This window comes from Sander lucioperca, chromosome 22, assembly GCF_008315115.2.
Source record: "Sander lucioperca isolate FBNREF2018 chromosome 22, SLUC_FBN_1.2, whole genome shotgun sequence".
Taxonomy (NCBI): Eukaryota; Metazoa; Chordata; class Actinopteri; order Perciformes; family Percidae; genus Sander; species Sander lucioperca.
The window spans coordinates 5,152,942-5,172,941 of NC_050194.1; the positions used below are offsets into that span (position 1 = coordinate 5,152,942).

Below are 20,000 nucleotides of genomic sequence, written 5' to 3' on the forward strand. Positions count from 1 at the left end.
TCGTACCGTCCCGTACGACTCGTACCGTCCCGTACGACTCGTACCCACCCGTACCACTCGTACCCACCTGTAGGACTCGTACCCTCCCGTACGACTCGTACCGTCCCGTACGACTCGTTCCCACCCGTACGACTCGTTCCCACCCGTACGACTCGTACCCACCCGTACGACTCGTACCCTCCCGTAGGACTCGTCCGTACAACTCGTACCCACCCGTACGACTCGTACCCACCCGTAGGACTTGTCCGTACGACTCGTACCCACCCGTACGACTCGTACCCTCCCGTAGGACTCGTACCCTCCCGTAGGACTCGTACCCTCCCGTAGGACTCGTACCCACCCGTAGGACTTGTCCGTACGACTCGTACCCACCCGTACGACTCGTACCCTCCCGTAGGACTCGTCTGTACGACTCGTACCCACCCGTACGACTCGTACCCACCTGTACGATGGGCAGCGGATCCATCAGCTCGCTGATCGCCGTCGGGGCGGGAATTTCCTGCAAACAGGAAGTAAACAGATTGTTACAAAATAAAAGCCACAAAGACTAAATATATATAAATAATAATAATAATCAACACTCACCTGTTTCTTTTTGACCGTTGGTTCGAACACGTAGTTGATGGCGACTGTAGAGAAACCGACTGGAGGAAAACACACAAACATGTACTTTAACTTCATATAAACAACAATCATTCAGCTTTTACTGATTTAATTAAGTATTTCTAATGTTTTACCATCTACCATATCTACTATACTTAGCTGACCCATATTAAATATATCAGGTTTCAGCAGTTTAGTGGGTTTGCTGGCAGGATTTCTTGAAAAAAGTTAAAGTTTTTCTAATTAAAATGCTGTTTGTTGGTTATTTTGTGTTGCCGAATTGTCCCCTGGCTCTTATTGGTTTGAATAACGTCTTCAATAATGTTCTACTTCAATTATATTTTCATTAAGCACAAGGGAAACTTTAAATACAGAGATTTTAAAACGGAGTCTGGTATAAGATGTAGTTGTCTCTCTTTACGAGGCACATCAGAACATATGGACCCTCGCGTGACTTACTTATAAATTAATACATTAGTTTATGTATGTTAATCAACTAAGGGTTTACTACAACAACCAAACGGGACGTTTAAAATGACAGCTTTCTGAATGGAGTCCGGTGGAAAGTTTTCAGCAGGTATTCTGAGCTGCATTCACTAAAATATTGGGCTTATTGGATGAATACGGGATTTATTGGTTGCTTTTTGGTTTATTTGTCTCGCCGAATTTTCCACTGGCTCTAATTTGTTTTAAGAATGTATTAAATTATATTTTATTTCAATTATATTTTTAACAACAAGAAGGGAAGCCTTAAATACAGAGATTTTCTGAACAGAGTCTGGTGCCATGGTTTACTGTCTGTTTTAAGGCAGAAAACACAGACCCTCAAAACAGATATATAACCTAATGAATTAATAACTATATAGTGAATTATTAACCTGGGGTTTTGCTGACAATGACCCGTGTTTAATTCCGTTTTGGGCAGTCTGTCATTAAACCAGAAAGCAAAGAAACTTTTAAAATGACAGTTTTTTTAACGGAGTTTGGTGCGAAGTTTGTTGCGAGTTTAATGAGCTATTAAAGTGCCTTTATTGAATAAATAAGTGACACACTGATCCACATATGTGTAATGAGCTGGTTAAAGAACTAACGGAGCACCATGTATGTATGTTATTGATTACACACAGACCAACAGAGCCGTAAAACTAGGAGCTAACGTTAGCTAGCCATGTTAGCATCAGATCTCGGGCTGTTAAAGTCGTGCTTTTTAAAGGTAAACTGGACTGAAGAGACTCACGGTGAGCTGCTGTCTCTATCAGACTCTGGAGCTGGCTCTTATCGGCCGTGTAGTTCACATTTAAATCCATGAACACAGACATGATGCTGCCTGTTAGCCTGTTAGCCTCATAGACAGTATATAAGAAGGTTAGCCTCCGCTCTCTGCCACGAGAGTTTGAGTTTCCTGTCGGAAGTTACGCAAAGTCTCGCAAAATCTCGCAAAATCTAGGCTAATATAATAATATAATTACCACACTGACACACACATACACATACACACATACATACATACATACATACATACATACATATATACATACATACATACATACATACATACATACATACATATGTTATATTGTTTCTCTGGATCATTACTTTGAGTACGTGTCTAAAAATGTTGGTGGAATGTTTTTTTTCCAATAAAGTTTTTTTGGGGGGAGCAACAACAAAAAAAGGACTTTCTGCTTGAAGGAGAGAAGTAGCTGCAGGTATGTGACAACACACACACACACACACACACACACACACACACACACACACACACACACACACACACACACACACACACACACACACACACACACACACACACACACACTCTTCTACTGTACAGTACACACAGTTATGTATTTAAAACACATAACGCAGTACATATGTACACTTCGTTATGATTGCTTCTAACCGGAGTCTGGTATAATGGTTTCTTGTCTAGCAGTTCCTTAAATATCGTCGAAGTTTATCTAACTAAGATGCCGTTTGTGTATCCGAATTCTCCACTGAATGTCATTTGTTTGAAGAGTGGGTTAAGTTACGTTATATAGTAATTCTATTTTTACCCATAGCAAGGGGAACTTTAAATAGCAAGATTTGTGAACGGAGTGTGGTATCACGGTCTGAAGAAACGGACCCTCGAAACAGCTATATTTTCGGTCAGACTCGGTAATTGGTAAGTTTGAGGTAATTCAGGCGCTCTGCTGTAACGTCAGCGTTCATCTGATCTCCAGAAAGCTCAGTTAAAACCTTTATTAATGAACATGACAAACATATTCTGCCAATAACTGAGTGTGTCACAGAGAAAGCCTCTATGAACTGTAAGAGGATATATGTTGTATTTCTGTTTAAATAAGAGCAGCTTGTTTGATTAAATATGGGCCGAAATGACCCGTGGACCGTGGAGATTCAGATGTGTATCTTTAATTATGTTATAATTAAACAGAAATATCATGGAAAACCAATCAACATCTAAAGTGACTGATTTCTAAAGGGGATTCGGCAATATTGTCGCTCCACACATCAACATTCTCGTGACCAAAAGTTTCCCTCTGCCTCCAGTCTTTGTGCTAAGCTAGGCTAACAGTGTCCTCTTCCTCCAATCTTTGTGCTAAGCTAGGCTAACAGTGTCCTCTGCCTCCAGTCTTTGTGCTAAGCTAGTCTAACAGTGTCCTCTTCCTCCAGTCTTTGTGCTAAGCTAGTCTAACAGTGTCCTCTTCCTCCAGTCTTTGTGCTAAGCTAGGCTAACAGTGTTCTCTTCCTCCAGTCTTTGTGCTAAGCTAGTCTAACAGTGTCCTCTTCCTCCAGTCTTTGTGCTAAGCTAGGCTAACAGTGTTCTCTGCCTCCAGTCTTTGTGCTAAGCTAGGCTAACAGTGTCCTCTTCCTCCAGTCTTTGTGCTAAGCTAGGCTAACAGTGTTCTCTTCCTCCAGTCTTTGTGCTAAGCTAGGCTAACAGTGTTCTCTTCCTCCAGTCTTTGTGCTAAGCTAGGCTAACAGTGTTCTCTTCCTCCAGTCTTTGTGCTAAGCTAGTCTAACAGTGTCCTCTTCCTCCAGTCTTTGTGCTAAGCTAGGCTAACAGTGTTCTCTGCCTCCAGTCTTTGTGCTAAGCTAGGCTAACAGTGTCCTCTTCCTCCAGTCTTTGTGCTAAGCTAGTCTAACAGTGTCCTCTTCCTCCAGTCTTTGTGCTAAGCTAGGCTAACAGCGGCGGCCATGTTGAGAGCTGTGAGGACCCTGGCCCCTCTGACCCGCTGCTGCTCCAGCTTCGTCTCCAGGATGAGGTCCAGTATTTTGGGCTTTTTCATCTTTTCTTAAAGACGTGTCTGTTTCTGTCCAGTCCAAAATGTTTTCAGAAACACGTTTCAGGGAACTATTTTAGTCCAATATGAGATCATATTCTGAACGAGCCGCCATGACAGTCTGGCTGTGAATTTCTGGAGAAACCAGACCCACGTGACGTGTTCGTCCAATCAGCTGCCGGTTTTCATTTTTGGGCGACAATCCAGATTAGCACCGCCTGCTGTTATGGAGACGTATTACGTCTCGTCTGGTCGGTGTGTCACTGCCGTCTGGTCGGCGTGTAACGGCCGTCTGGTCGGCGTGTGACGGCCGTCTGGTCGGTGTGTAGCGGCCGTCTGGTCGGTGTGTAACGGCCGTCTGGTCGGCGTGTAACGGCCGTCTGGTAGGTGTGTAGCGGCCGTCTGGTCGGTGTGTCACTGCCGTCTGGTCGGCGTGTGACGGCCGTCTGGTCGGCGTGTGACGGCTGTCTGGTCGGCGTGTGACGGCCGTCTGGTCGGTGTGTCACTGCCGTCTGGTCGGCGTGTGACGGCCGTCTGGTCGGCGTGTAACGGCCGTCTGGTCGGTGTGTCACTGCCGTCTGGTCGGCGTGTAACGGCCGTCTGGTCGGCGTGTAACGGCCGTCTGGTAGGTGTGTAACGGCCGTCTGGTCGGCGTGTAACGGCCGTCTGGTCGGCGTGTCGCGGCCGTCTGGTCGGCGTGTAACGGCCGTCTGGTCGGCGTGTGACGGCCGTCTGGTCGGTGTGTAGCGGCCGTCTGGTCGGTGTGTAACGGCCGTCTGGTCGGCGTGTAACGGCCGTCTGGTAGGTGTGTAGCGGCCGTCTGGTCGGTGTGTCACTGCCGTCTGGTCGGCGTGTCACGGCCGTCTGGTCGGCGTGTAACGGCCGTCTGGTCGGCGTGTAACGGCCGTCTGGTCGGTGTGTCACTGCCGTCTGGTCGGCGTGTAGCGGCCGTCTGGTCGGCGTGTAACGGCCGTCTGGTCGGCGTGTAACGGCCGTCTGGTCGGCGTGTCGCGGCCGTCTGGTCGGCGTGTAGCGGCCGTCTGGTCGGCGTGTGACGGCCGTCTGGTCGGCGTGTGACGGCCGTCTGGTCGGCGTGTGACGGCCGTCTGGTCGGCGTGTGACGGCCGTCTGGTCGGCGTGTAGCGGCCGTCTGGTCGGCGTGTAACGGCCGTCTGGTCGGCGTGTAACGGCCGTCTGGTAGGCGTGTAACGGCCGTCTGGTCGGCGTGTAACGGCCGTCTGGTCGGCGTGTCGCGGCCGTCTGGTCGGCGTGTAGCGGCCGTCTGGTCGGCGTGTGACGGCCGTCTGGTCGGCGTGTAACGGCCGTCTGGTCGGCGTGTAACGGCCGTCTGGTCGGCGTGTAACGGCTTTAACGTGTACGAGGCTGAGCGTAGTTTGATCTGAAAACGAGCTTGAGGAAAACTTGAAATTGTCACATTCTGTCTCCATCTTCAAGAAAAGTCTGAAGGACAAATTGCTCAAAACGTATGATTGTTGAATATTCTTTAAAGATGCTGTAGGTAGGATTGTGAAGATCCAGGACTTAACCAAAAAATTTGAACATCAACAACTTCTCAGTCCCTCCCCCCTTTCTGCTAAAGCCCAAAACAATCTCCTAAGCCCCTCCCCCCACAAGGGAGAATGAAGGCGTGTGCATGAGCAGTGATTGACACGCAGTTAACTTCCTGTAGTTCTACTAGAACATAGGGTCAGTTTCAGCAGATATGACAGAAAGGTAGTTTTAGAAGTCTCACCTACTGCACCTTAAGTGTTATATTTGTGTTGGGATCGTCTGACTGTTTGTGGTATTAAGGTTCGGACCCACCAACCAAACGGGCGTCACACACCGACCGGACGGCCGTCACACACCGACCGGACGGCCGTCAGACACCGACCGGACGGCCGTTACACACCGACCAGATGGCCGTCAGACACCGACCGGACGGCCGTCAGACACCGACCGGACGGCCGTTACACACCGACCAGATGGCCGTCAGACACCGACCAGACGGCCGTTACACACCGACCCGATGGCCGTCAGACACCGACCAGACGGCCGTTACACACCGACCAGACGGCCGTCAGACACCGACCAGACGGCCGTTACACAACAACCAGAAGGCCGACCGTTGGCAGTAAAGTCAGTGTGACTGATCAGTCTCCCGAGTTGGTCCAAAAAGTTCCTCAGAACACACCGAAGAGACGAGACGTAATACGTCTCCATAACAGCAGGTAGCGCTAATCTGGATTGTTTCCCAGAAAATGAAAACCGCTGATTGGACGAACACGTCACGTGGGTCTGGTTTCTCCAGAAATTCACAGCCAGACTGTCATGGCGGCTCATTCAGAATACGATCTCATATTGGACTAAAATAGTTCACCGAAACGTGTTTCTGAAAACATTTGAAGAGAGAAATAGGCCGTGCAGTTGCTGAATCTGTCTTCATTTCAGATCAACAAAGGTCAGTTTAAAAGATTTTCCTCAGATTTTGAGAGACTCTAGTCACGCTCATCCTGCTCCCCGTTTCCTGGTTAGCTCTCCACCAATCAGATGGCTCATTGAGTCTGACTGCTGACTGATTATACATGTCAAATCAGCCAAAATGAAGGCCGATGGCCCCTCGGACGGACGACGGCACGGAACACACCGAACAGACTCGAGTCCCCGACCTCACCAGACTGTCGGCCGATTACCGGCTCGGTGTGTCAGCGCCTTTAGCCTTCGTTTGTTGCTGGTGATTCAGTGTTTTGGAACCAGCTCACACAGTCGGTAGTTTAACCAATGAGATGCTTTGTTTCAGGTTTGTTGAGCGGCTGAAGCGGGACGATGGAGCGTGTGCTGCAGCGCTGCAGAGCGGCCAGATGTTCCTGTTCCACCGGCTGGCTCCACTGCTGCAACGCACCGAGAGGGGAACCCTCAGACCCGTAGCTCGCAGAACCTCAGGTACAGAACCTCCGAGACAGAACCTCAGTGGCAGAACCTCAGGGACAGATCCTCAGGTACAGAACCTCAGGTACAGATCCTCAGAACCTCAGGTACAGAACCTCAGGGACAGAACCTCAGGGACAGAACCTCAGGTACAGATCCTCAGAACCTCAGGGAGAGAACCTCAGGTACAGAACCTCAGATCCTCAGAACCTCAGGGACAGAACCTCAGGTACCGATCCTCAGAACCTTAGGTACAGAACCTCAGGTACAGAACCTCACAACCTCAGGTACAGAACCTCAGGTTCAGGTCCTCAGGTACAGAACCTCAGATACAGAACCTCAGAACCTTAGGTACAGAACCTCAGATAATCAGGTACAGAACCTCAGATAATCAGGTACAGAACCTCAGGTACAGATCCTCAGATAATCCGGTACAGAACCTCAGGCACAGAACCTCAGGTACAAAACCTCAGAACTTCAGGTACAGAACCTCAGGGACAGATCCTCAGGGACAGATCCTCAGGTACAGATCCTCAGGTACAGATCCTCAGGTACAGAACCTCAGGTACAGATCCTCAGATCCTCAGGTACAGAACCCCAGGTACAGAACCTCAGGTACAGATCCTCAGAACCTCAGGGACAGAACCTCAGGTACAAAACCTCAGAACCTCAGGTACAGAACCTCAGGGACAAAACCTCAGAACTTCAGGTACAGAACCTCAGTGGCAGAACCTCAGGGACAGATCCTCAGGTACAGAACCTCAAGTACAGATCCTCAGAACCTCAGGTACAAAACATCAGAACCTCAGGTACAGAACCTCAGGTACAGAACATCAGAACCTCAGGGACAGAACCTCAGATCCTCAGAACCTCAGGGACAGAACCTCAGGTACAGATCCTCAGAACCTCAGTTACAGAACCTCAGGGACAGAACCTCAGGTACAGAACCTCAGGTACAGAACATCAGAACCTCAGGGACAGAACCTCAGATCCTCAGAACCTCAGGGACAGAACCTCAGGTACAGATCCTCAGAACCTCAGTTACAGAACCTCAGGGACAGAACCTCAGGTACAGAACCTCAGGTACAGAACCTCAGATACAGATCCTCAGAACCTCAGGTACAATACCTCAGAAGCTTAGGTACAGAACCTCAGGTACAGATCCTCAGAACCTCAGGGACAGAACCTCAGATCATCAGGTACAGATCCTCAGGTACAGATCCTCAGGTACAGAACCTCAGGTACAGATCCTCAGATCCTCAGGTACAGAACCCCAGGTACAGAACCTCAGGTACAGATCCTCAGAACCTCAGGGACAGAACCTCAGGTACAAAACCTCAGAACCTCAGGTACAGAACCTCAGGGACAGATCCTCAGGTACAGAACCTCAGGTACAGATCCTCAGAACCTCAGGTACAGAACCTCAGGTACAGATCCTCAGAACCTCAGCGACAGAACCTCAGGTACAGATCCTCAGGGACAGAACCTCAGGTACAGAACCTCCAAGATAGAAACTCAGGTACAGATCCTCAGAACCTCAGGTACAGAACCTCCGAGACAGAACCTCAGGTACAGATCCTCAGGGACAGAACCTCAGTTACAGATCCTCAGAACCTCAGGTACAGAACCTCAGGAACAAACAAAAGCAAATATATATTTTGGCCGGTGGTTGTTAATCAACCCGGCGACTCCTAAAGTTAAACACTGCCTCAGGTAGAACCAGAACCTGAACCAGAACCATTGTAACCGTGCTGATGTGTTCTAGACATGCAGTCGATCCTGCAGAGACTCGGCTCGGACCCAGCCCTGCTGGAGAAGTCAGTTCTGATTGGCTGCTCCCAACAGAACCAGGCTCAGTTCTGCCTGGACGTCGGTAAGAACACATTACAGTTAGATTATATTACATATTACATAGTATATATCATATATAATATATATTATGTTATATATTACATATCTTTAGTATATATTATATTACATATTACATATTACATATATTATATTACATATTATAGATTATATTACATATCATATATTATATATCATATATTGTATTACATATTATATTACATATTACATATTATATATAATATATTATATTACATATTACATATTACATATTATATATCATATATTATATTACATATTATATATCATATATCATATATCATATATTATATATTATATTACATATTATATATCATATATTATATTACATATTATATTACATATTACATATTATATATCATATATTATATTACATATTATATATCATATATTATATATTATATATTATATATTATATATTATATATTATATATTATATATTATATTACATATTATATATCATATATTATATTACATATTATATTACATATTACATATTACATATTATATATCATATATTATATATTATATTATATATCATATATTATATATTATATTATATATCATATATTATATATTATATTACATATTATATATCATATATTATATTACATATTATATTACATATTATATATCATATATCATATTATATTACATATTATATATCATATATTATATTACATATTACATATTATATATTATATATCTCTGCTCTGACTGATCGACTGCCCTCGGCAGGGTTTCAGCTGCTTTATCACTTTCAACTTCTGCCTTCTGTCCGATGTTTTCCCCAAAACATGACTCGTTTTTGTCGCTTATTTCAATGTTATTGTTGTTTTCAACTTTTGTTTTCGTCGCTTTTTTGTGGCTTTAGTTCTTATTGTCTTTTCTGAACTCATTTCAACTGTCAGCGCCTCCCCCACATTTCCCTTTACCGCCAGCCGGCCCTGACTCTGGTTCTGTGTGTGTGTGTGTGTGTGTGTGTGTGTGTGTGTGTGTGTTGTAGGAGAAGTGGACCAGGAGGTTCTGGAGGAAGCGTGTGAAGGAAACTTCATCGATCTGAAGAAGTCTTTCTTTCTCCTCCCGGCAGCAGAGGCTCCTCTGGTTGCCAAGGTAACGGTCAGGGGGCGGAGCCTGACGCTGTAAACATGCAGTGGGCGGAGCCTAACGCTGTGAACATGCAGGGGGCGGAGCCTAACGCTGTAAACATGCAGGGGGGGGAGCCTAACGCTGTAAACATACAGGGGGGGGAGCCTAACGCTGTAAACATGCAGGGAGCGGAGCCTAACACTGTAAACTTGCAGGGGGCGGAGCCTAACGCTGTAAACATGCAGGGGGCGGAGCCTAACACTGTAAACTTGCAGGGGGCGGAGCCTAACGCTGTAAACATGCAGGGGGCGGAGCCTGAGGCTGTAAACATTCAGTCAGAACCTAGAGGGGGAGGGGGCGGGGGGGCTCTGAATGGCTAAGAATCTGAACATAATTTAGGAAACATGACAGTTGTAACATCCTAAGACATCTGATTGGCTGTCTCTGGCGTGTGTGTCCCTCAGGGTCAGGCTCTGCTGCGCTGGCATCAAACCAGCGGCTTCTGCAGCACCACGGGGCGGCCCACCTTCCGCAACCGGGCAGGAAGTCAGAGAGTCAGTGGTGACATCATCTACTACCCCAAGGTAACACAGACAGACACAGACAGACAGACAGACAGACAGACACAGACAGACAGACAGACAGACACAGACAGACAGACAGACAGACAGACAGACAGACAGACAGACACACACACACACACCACCTGTGTTTTTCTCATAATATTCCAACTCTTATTTCTTCTAAAGTTTGGGACTTTTCTCTCCCCTAATATTCCGACGTTGTTGTCGTTGTTGTTGTTGTTGTTGTCGTCGTTGTCGTTGTTGTTGTCATTGTCGTCGTCTCTTGTTTGTCCCATCTTCCTCCAGATGTCTCCGGTGGTCATCGCCCTGGTGTCTGATGGGAAACGGTGTTTGTTAGGCCGACAGGTGTCCTTCCCTCGGGGGATGTACAGCGCTCTGGCCGGCTTCTGTGACATGGGTCTGTCTCCCTGTCTGTCTGTCTGTCTGTCTTACCTGTCTGTCTCTCTAACCCGTCTGTCTGTCTCTAACCTGTCTGTCTCTCTTACCTGCCTGTCTCTTACCTGTCTGTCTCTAACCTGTCTGTGTGTCTGTCTCTCTGCCTGTCTGTCTGTCTGTCTCTCTTACATGCTGTCTCCCTGTTTGTCTGTCTCTCTAACCTGTCTGTCTCTCTCTTACCTGTCTGTCTAACCTGTCTGTCTGTCTTACCTGTCTGTCTCTCTAACCCGTCTGTCTGTCTGTCTCTAACCTGTCTGTCTCTCTTACCTGCCTGTCTCTTACCTGTCTGTCTCTAACCTGTCTGTGTGTCTGTCTCTCTGCCTGTCTGTCTGTCTGTCTCTCTTACCTGTCTGTCTCTCTAACCTGTCTGTCTGTCTAACCTGTCTGTCTCACCTGTCTGTCTGTCAGGTGAGAGTCTAGAGGAGACAGTGAGCAGGGAGCTAGCAGAGGAAGTAGGTCTGGAGCTCCTCAGCATCTCCTACAGCTCCTCGCAGCATTGGCCCTTTCCTCACAGCTCCTTCATGATTGGCTGCCACGCCACTGTAAGCCCCGCCCACACTCAGGTGAGCTGTTTTTTCAAATTAAAGCAGTTTTTAAAGAACAAATGAACGGTGTGGAACGCTACCTGTTTGCTCTCCAGCTGTCCGTGGACCAATCAGAGCTGGAGGACGCTCGCTGGTTCAGTCTGGAGGAAGTGGTCACCGCCCTGCAGGTGAAGGCTCCGCCCCCGAGAGGCACCGCCGGCCTATGGCTGCCTCCCAAACACGCCATCGCCAACCGCCTCATCAGTGAGTGGGCGGAGCAACAGAGACGCAGCCTGGACAGGGAGACGGAACTACAGATCCCAGACTGAACTACAGATGATCCCAGAGTGAACTACAGATCCCAGAATGAACTACAGATGATCCCAGAGTGAACTACAGATCCCAGACTGATGCCAGGATCTGAACAGCCTCCGATCATAGGCATGATTTAACCCCAATAATCCAAACTGCTCAGCATGAGTTTAGGAAGCTAAATTTGACTAAAAAGAGGAATAAAAAAATCATCTTTTGGAAATTGATCTTAATGCCTTGATTAAAAAATGAGGAAAAATCCAACCTTTAAGGACACCAATTTTCTTTGTGAATGAATAATGTATCGTAAATAAATAAATGTTCTTCCTTAAAATACAGGGGGCAGAAGTCAGTACACCCCTATGTTAAATTCCCATAGAGGGAGGCAGACTTTTATTTTGAAAGGCCAGTTATTTCATGGATCCAGGATACTATGCATCCTGATAAAGTTCCCTTGGCCCTCACATCATCACATCCCCTTCACCATACCCCCACATCATCACATACCCTTCACCATACCCCACATCATCACATACCCTTCACCATACCCCCACATCATCACATACCCTTCACCATACCCCCACATCATCACATACCCTTCACCATACCCCTACATCATCACATACCCTTCACCATACCCCACATCATCACATACCCTTCACCATACCCCCACATCATCACATACCCTTCACCATACCCTACATCATCACATACCCTTCACCATACCCCCACATCATCACATACCCTTCACCATACCCCCACATCATCACATACCCTTCATCATACCCCACATCATCACATACCCTTCACCATACCCCACATCATCACATACCCTTCACCATACCCCACATCATCACATACCCTTCACCATACCCCACATCATCACATACCCTTCACCATACCCCCACATCATCACATACCCTTCACCATACCCCACATCATCACATACCCTTCACCATACCCCCACATCATCACATACCCTTCACCATACCCCACATCATCACATACCCTTCTAGGTATGGTGAATAATAACTGGCCTTTCAAAGTAAAAGTCTGCCTGCCTCTATGGGAATTTAACATAGGGGTGTCAGTGCCATCTAGTGGACACCCTGATGACCTGCTGGTCTATTAAAACAGTCATCTAGTGCAGTCATTCCCAAACTGTGGTCCGCGGACCACTAGTGGTCCGTGAGTGTACTGCAGGTGGTCCGTGGAAAAGCAAAATAAAATATAAAATAATAGTTTTTTAACCTTCATTTTACCAGGAAATTCACATAAAAGTTAAGAATATGTATATTGATATAACATTTAAATTTAAATTAAATTGTCAAGTTATTGTGTGATTACTCAAAGGTTGCCAAAGGTTTTGAAAGTTTGACTATATCCTGTGTTCTTATTACTGTATAGATTTAATACTCCACTGCTATGGAAATAAGCCTGTTGCTCAGATGAACCAGATTATGTCCTCGGCTGCTTGAGTAAATAAATAAATAAAATATGTGGAAGCCGTTGTGTGCAGTAAACTTTCTTTTAACGAGCCTGTTGTACTGATGAGATGACCAGTTATAGTTTTAGTGCTAGTAGGCCTATTAATTCAGGTAATTAATTCAGATTAATTCAGGTAGGACTGTGTGTAGACATATTTTATTATGTGTATTATGAGGTGGTCCGCAAAAACTCTTGATTACAACTAGTGGTCCACACACACAAAACGTTTGAAACCCTCTGCTCTAGTGGACACCTGCTGGTCTATTAAAACTATCATATCATAAAAAGTCTCAACAAACCACCCACTTCGTCTTTCTTTACACCTGCAACTGACATTTAGGCTTTTATTTTGAAGGCATGATCAAATGTAATCCTCAACAATGTAACTGTAATCTGATTACAATTTTTTTTATAGTAATTTGAGTTGATTATAGTAACTTGATTTTTGTAATCTGATTATGTAATCCAGATTACATGTAATCCATTACTACCCAACCCTGTGTTTACCTATAAAATAAGTAGATTATTTAGGTTAATACTTGCTGTAAAACTGGAAAATAAAGTTTCGTGGCGTTCATAGTTTGTCTGTTTTAGGAATCAGGAATCTACAAAATATTAAAACTGTGGTAATATTTTATGACTATTTATATTTTTCTTGTCATTAAAAAAATACTTGAAAGAAGAGAAGACTTTCCCGCTGTAATGTAAAGTCCAAACATGGTGAAATATTATTAAAGAAAGGCTGGCGAGCTCCAGTTTTCTACTCTCAGATCAGTCTGGCATCGACCGACCAATCAGCGTTGGTTTGGAGGTGGGTTTAGGTGTGACGCAACGAGAAGCGACTGTTCAGTCTAGAGGTGCAACGATTAATCAATTAGTCGTCAACTATTAAATTAATCGCCAACTATTTTGATAATCGATTAATCGTTTGAGTCATTTTTGTATTAAAAAAAATCAGATTTCTCTGATTCCAGCTTGTGAAATGTGAAGATCTTCTAGTATCTTCTCTCCTCTGGGACAGTTAACTGAAGATCTTCTAGTATCTTCTCTCCTCTGACAGTTAACTGAAGATCTTCTAGTATCTTCTCTCCTCTGACAGTTAACTGAAGATCTTCTAGTATCTTCTCTCCTGACAGTTAACTGAAGATCTTCTAGTATCTTCTCTCCTCTGGGACAGTTAACTGAAGATCTTCTAGTATCTTCTCTCCTCTGACAGTAAACTGAAGATCTTCTAGTATCTTCTCTCCTCTGACAGTAAACTGAAGATCTTCTAGTATCTTCTCTCCTCTGACAGTTAACTGAAGATCTTCTAGTATCTTCTCTCCTCTGGGACAGTTAACTGAAGATCTTCTAGTCTCTTCTCTCCTCTGGGACAGTTAACTGAAGATCTTCTAGTATCTTCTCTCCTCTGGGACAGTTAACTGAAGATCTTCTAGTATCTTCTCTCCTCTGACAGTAAACTGAAGATCTAGATCTCTCCTGACAGTAAACTGAAGATCTTCTAGTATCTTCTCTCCTCTGACAGTTAACTGAAGATCTTCTAGTATCTTCTCTCCTCTGGGACAGTTAACTGAAGATCTTTGAGTTTTGGACATAAGACATTTGAGGACGTCCTCTTAGGCTTTGGGAAACTCTGATCCACATTTTTCACCATGTTTTGACATTTTATAGATCTAACAACTCATCGATTAATCGAGAAAGTAATCAACAGATTAATCGACTATGAAAATATTCGTTAGTTGCAGCCCTAGTTCAGTCTAAACAACATGGCGGCTTCCACGGATGAGATGAGCGTAGCTATCACGCAAGTTTTATCCGAATTAGAAAGTATTCCTTCGTTGGAAGAAGAGCAAAAAACGACACTGGAGTCTTTTCTCGGGGGAAAAGATGTTGTTTCATCAAGAGTTTGATATATCGTTGATCTGATTGGTTGATTTGGCCCGTCTATCACCAACATAGGTGGTGATAGACGGATGGTTTATCCAATCAGCTAACCAGGATTTTCACCCCTTCAATTTACCCCAGAGAAGGGGCTCCATAAGCAGGCAGAGGTCTGCTGCTTCTCCGGTCAAATACTTAGAAAAATTCCGCTTGGCTCAACACACAAAATTCCACTTGGTTCTTAGGCCGGTTACACACTGGAAGCGTCTTGCGAGCGTGTCAGCCACGTGGCGTGTCCGTTTATATTTGGGCTCCCATGGTAACAGGTTAGAGCTTACACACGGCCTGCGTGACACGCCTGCCTGCTAGAAATAGAACCAACGCCTATTTTTCATGCGAGACGCGAGCGTGTTGGAAGCGTTTCCAGACAAAATAGAATAGGAAAATATGTTTATATGTCATTTAGACACGAGTGCATATTAATAAATGACATCTTGATGTTTGAAAGTCTCGAGGTTTTGACATCAATGTAGATAGACATGTACTAAAAAATTTCAGAGAAAAGATTTTCAAATGTTGCACCTGTCATACAGAACGAAATATTCTGTAACATATTTTGCAGTCAATACTGCCGACGTTGTCTTGCTTTAATCAGATCAGTAGCTATATATTAATGTTTAACAACTCTCTCCCCGTACGTCGAACAAGGGTGATCCAACTCACGTGACTTTTCTTATGTTGAAACCGGCCACTTACCCATTTTTCAGAGTTTGAATGTGTCGGCGTCAGACACGCTTCTGGTGTGTAGGTCACAGAAAAGTCCACGCAGCCGCCACGCTTCTGAGACGCAACAGAAACGCCACGCTTGCGCGACGCAGCCAGTGTGTAACCGGCCTAACACCGTTCCCAAAAGTTCTCCAACGGAAAGTTCCCAGATGGATATGACGAGCAATCCATCTGGAGTCAGGTTAGCTGCCCTTGGTCCTTGGTCTCTCCCCCTTTCCTGTCTATCCACTGTCACTCTCTAACAAAGGGGAAAAAGCCCCAAAAAATAATCTATATACATATTATAGAAACAAGATTTTGTTGCAATAAAAACATTTATTTCGATGAACAAGTTACTGTGAAATCATTTAGAAACAAACCGCCCCCTTCCTCTTTCTTCACACCTGCAACTCACATTTAGGCTTTTATTTTGAAGGACAATGTCTTTATTAACAGATGATCCAGATGTGTGTGTGTGTGTGTGTGTGTGTGTGTGTGTGTGTGTGTCAGTGTAAGTGTGCTGCATTAAAGTCCAGCTGCGTCTCCGTGGCAACGGCAGCGGTCGTCATGGCGTTGTCGACTCGTCCCTGCAGCTCGGCGTCCAGCAGCGATGCTCCGAACCCAAAACGGTCCTGACGAACGAAACAAACTTTATTAACACATGTGGACAGAAACATGACGCATCAATAATCAATAATCATATCATATATCTATATCTCTCTATTTATATACACTCCTGAACTAAATCTTAAGACCGGGGGAAACGTTGCAAGTTCTCCACATTTCGTGCTAGTGGATCATAACCGGGGTGTAAGAACGGCTTCAAAATGCCAAAAGAAGAAACAGGAGCAAGAGACAAACAATAGAGAGTAGACAATTTATAGAAAACTGCATTTAAACTTAAACAGGCTGTTCATCAGCTGATCAAAAGCTTAAGACCATAGGCATAAAAAGGTAAAATCTGCACAGAAATATGGCTTTCGTGTCATTGTTCTTCAGGCAGTCCCACTGTCATGATCTCCTGATGGCCAACAGGCTTTCTCTCTTTGACAAGCAAGGCCTCTCCCATCGCTGCCAAGGTTGGACGCAGTAAGACAGTCATCATACATTTCTTAAAAGATCCTGAGAGTTACGGGACAAAAACGTCAAGCGGTAGACCCAAAAAAATTTCACCTGCACTGAGTTGCAGGATCCGACGGGTTGTCCGTGAAGACACAGGTCGATCCTCGCCCCAAATTAAGGCCCTTACTGGTGCTGACTGTAGCCCAATAACCATAAGACGTCATCGGCGAGAGAAGGGCTTCAAGAACAAAAAACGTCTTCAAAGGACACGTCTGGTCAGAGTAACACTCATCAGTTAAATTTTCTAAGCACAAACGGACATTTGGAAAAACAGAAAAATGGGTTCAAATATCCAATTTTTCATTTTTTTCCACCTTGACAAATTAAAAAATTGGATCTTTAAACTGTTTTTCCAATTTTCTGTTTTTATTCAGAGGATCAGAAATAGAGAAAATTACAAAATTGCGTCTGGGCTCCAATTATTCATAATACTGTAATGGTATTCTCTTCCTCCAATTATTCATAATACTATAATGGTATTCTCTTCCTCTACTTTGTGGAATATGCAGCTCATTAACTGCATATGGACCCAAAAAAAACTAAAAACTGAGAGACTTTGGGGTCAGAGGTGCAACTGATGGTTTCTAGTGGGGGGGGGGAGCGTAGCTAGGCGGGACGAGGGAGAGAATACCATCGCAGTATTATGAATAATTGGAGCTCAGACACAATTTTGTAATTTTCTCAATTTCTGATCCTCTGAATAAAAACATAAAATTGGAAAAACAGTTTAAAGATCCAATTTTTTTATTTGTCAAGGCGGAAAAAAATGAAAAATTGGATATTTTAACCCATTTTTCTGTTTTTCCAAATGTCTGTTTGTGCTTCGAAAATTGAACTGATAAGTGTTACACTGACCACGTCTCCTCCCACGCCACAATCTTACCCGTTTGGAATTTGCAAGGGAGCACCAAACATGGGACATTGAGAGGTGGAAGAAAGTTTTATTCTCTGACGAGAACAAATGTAACCTGGACGGTCCTGATGGCTTTCAACGTTACCAGCATGAGGAGGAGATCCCACCGGAGATGTTTTCTACGCGGCACAGTGGAGGAGGCTCCATCATGATCCCTCCCACCCCGGCAACAAACTCTTTGAGCCTCTCCCCTCTGGCAGGAGGCTGAGGTCCATCAGGACCAAAACATCACGCCACATGGACAGCATTTTCCCCTCCGCCACTAGTCTTATTAACAAGGCCTGAAACCACCCTGACTCTCTCTACACCCCACCTCTGGCTCTACATGCCACTGTACTTAATCTTAATCTGCTCTTCTTATCTTAACTCTTACTCTCTTATTTTTAATATGTTCTGTGTGTGTGTGTATATATATATATATATATATATATATACCTATATTGTTTGTTCTGTTTAACCTGTTTAACTTATTTTAGAGAATGTGACATGCACCTACAACACCAGAACAAATTCCTTGTATGTGTAAAAAACGTATTTGGCAGTAAAGCTTTTCTGATTCTGATTCTGATTTGGGGTGCTTTTTCCTTCAATGGGAAAATGGAGGTTCAGGTTGTCCAGCGGCTTCATACGGCGACTGGCTATGTGGACGTGTTGCAGCGGGCATCCCTCTTGACTGAGGGCCCCCGTCTGTGCGGTAACGACTGGGTCTTTCAACAGGACAACGCTGCAATTCACACCGCCCGCCTGACGAAGGACTTCTTCCAGGAGAATAGCGTTGCTCTTTTGGACCATCCTGCGTGTTCCCCTAATCGTAATCCCATTGAGAACATTTGGGGATGGATGGCAAGGGAAGTTTACAAAAGGACGTCTTAAGCTTTTGATCAGTTGATGAACAGCCTGTTTAAGTTTAAATGCAGTTTTCTATAAATTGCCTACTCTCTATTGTTTGTCTCTTGCTTCTGTTTCTTCTTTTGGCATTTTGAAGCAGTTCTTACAACCCGGTTATGATCCACTAGCACGAAATGTGGAGAACTTGCAATGTTTCCCCGGTCTTAAGATTTAGTTCAAGAGTGTATATATATGTGCGTGTGTGTGTGTGCGTGTGTGTGTGTGTGTGTGTGTGTGTGTGTGTGTTTGATGTGTGTACCTTCTTCTTGCTGCCGGGTGGAGCTACAGGAGGGTTAAAGGTCATGTCTCTGACGCTGTAGGCGTTAAACAGCTCCGCCGGAGACCTGCACAGGAAGTCATGTGATTAAAACTGATGTAAACATTACACATAGTACACATAATGTACACATAGTAACATTAATATTAAAGTCAGTAAGAAATCACACAGACTGAACATTACGGTCTTTAACTATGAGTCTGATCCTACTGCTCCACCACGGCCTTCATTTGGGCTGATTTGACATGTATAATTGGGGGGGCGGGCACTGCCGGCAGTCAGACTCAACGAGCCATCTGATTGGTGGAGAGCTAACCAGGAAACGGCGAGCGGATGAGCGTGACTAGAGTCTCTCAAAATCTGATGAAAATCTTTTAAACTGACCTTTGTTGATCTGAAATGAAGACAGATTCAGCAACTGCACGGCCTATTTCTCTCTTAAAATGTTATCTTTCATTCTAATTTTAACATATCGCAATTTAACTGCAAAAGCAGTTAACCGTTCAGCGTAACGGTTAACGATTAGTAACTAATTAGTAACTAATCGTTAACCGTTCAGCTCTAGTTTGGACCAGTCTTGTATAAAGAGCCTGTACCAGGTGCTTCCATGATGTTACCATGGCGGCAGAGCCTGTACCAGGTGCTTCCATGATGTTACCATGGCGGCAGAGCCTGTACCAGGTGCTTCCATGATGTTACCATGGCGGCAGAGCCTGTACCAGGTGCTTCCATGATGTTACCATGGCGGCAGAGCCTGTACCAGGTGCTTCCATGACACTATCGGTCATTATGCTTCCTCCTCTTCTTCTTTAGTTTTTGCCTATGTTTGTTTTTTTTGCCGCTTGGCCACAAACAGGCATCACGTCACCAACTGGAATAGAGCGTACATTATCTTGGCAATTTAGGAGCAATGATAAACCAAACTTCCTTTTTTTCAGTGTAATAAATTTCTTCTGATTTTATTTTGTAGAAACGAGAACTAAGATGCTTAGGGGAAATGTAGTGGAGTAAAAGTAA

At 44.7% G+C, this 20,000-nt stretch overlaps 3 protein-coding genes across 5 annotated transcripts in view; 1 reads left to right on the forward strand and 2 right to left on the reverse strand.

Annotated features, from left to right (window-relative positions):
- LOC116057992 (ribonuclease P protein subunit p30-like) overlaps window positions 1–17,119 on the reverse strand; it is a 22,536-nt gene extending 5,417 nt beyond the window's left edge. Inside the window, exons 1-4 of the mRNA XM_035997291.1 lie at window positions 17,116–17,119; window positions 1,841–1,946; window positions 586–644; window positions 443–499 (exon numbers count right to left, since the gene is read on the reverse strand). Coding sequence (XP_035853184.1) covers window positions 443–499; window positions 586–644; window positions 1,841–1,922 — 198 coding nt within the window. The 5' untranslated portion in view covers window positions 1,923–1,946; window positions 17,116–17,119. The remainder of the gene's footprint in view (window positions 1–442; window positions 500–585; window positions 645–1,840; window positions 1,947–17,115) is intronic.
- nudt13 (nudix (nucleoside diphosphate linked moiety X)-type motif 13) lies at window positions 2,163–11,738 on the forward strand. Of its 3 annotated transcripts, XM_035997288.1 has the most exons (9): window positions 2,163–2,312; window positions 3,772–3,872; window positions 6,691–6,833; window positions 8,584–8,691; window positions 9,712–9,818; window positions 10,259–10,378; window positions 10,664–10,775; window positions 11,222–11,376; window positions 11,454–11,738. In XM_035997288.1, the coding sequence occupies exons 2-9, from the start codon at window positions 3,805–3,807 to the stop codon at window positions 11,664–11,666; spliced, it is 1,026 nt and encodes a 341-aa protein (XP_035853181.1). In that variant the 5' UTR covers window positions 2,163–2,312; window positions 3,772–3,804; the 3' UTR covers window positions 11,667–11,738. The 3 variants fall into 3 exon arrangements, with proteins under 3 accessions (XP_035853181.1, XP_035853182.1, XP_035853183.1); XM_035997289.1 differs by lacking the exon at window positions 3,772–3,872; XM_035997290.1 differs by lacking the exons at window positions 2,163–2,312; window positions 3,772–3,872; window positions 6,691–6,833 and adding an exon at window positions 7,961–8,209.
- The window catches only part of noc3l (NOC3-like DNA replication regulator), a 21,030-nt gene continuing 17,134 nt past the window's right edge, over window positions 16,105–20,000 (reverse strand). Inside the window, exons 20-21 of the mRNA XM_031310606.2 lie at window positions 18,966–19,050; window positions 16,105–16,415 (exon numbers count right to left, since the gene is read on the reverse strand). Of these exons, the coding sequence (XP_031166466.1) occupies window positions 16,290–16,415; window positions 18,966–19,050 (211 nt within the window). The 3' untranslated portion in view covers window positions 16,105–16,289. The remainder of the gene's footprint in view (window positions 16,416–18,965; window positions 19,051–20,000) is intronic.

Excerpts from the sequence above, each read along its gene's own strand:
- nudt13 (XM_035997288.1), top strand. The coding sequence starts at position 3,805 with ATGTTGAGAGCTGTGAGGACCCTGGCCCCTCTGACCCGCTGCTGCTCC. Across the intron at positions 10,379-10,663 it reads ACATCATCTACTACCCCAAG|ATGTCTCCGGTGGTCATCGC; the intron begins GTAACACAGACA and ends ATCTTCCTCCAG. Across the intron at positions 11,377-11,453 it reads TAAGCCCCGCCCACACTCAG|CTGTCCGTGGACCAATCAGA; the intron begins GTGAGCTGTTTT and ends TTTGCTCTCCAG.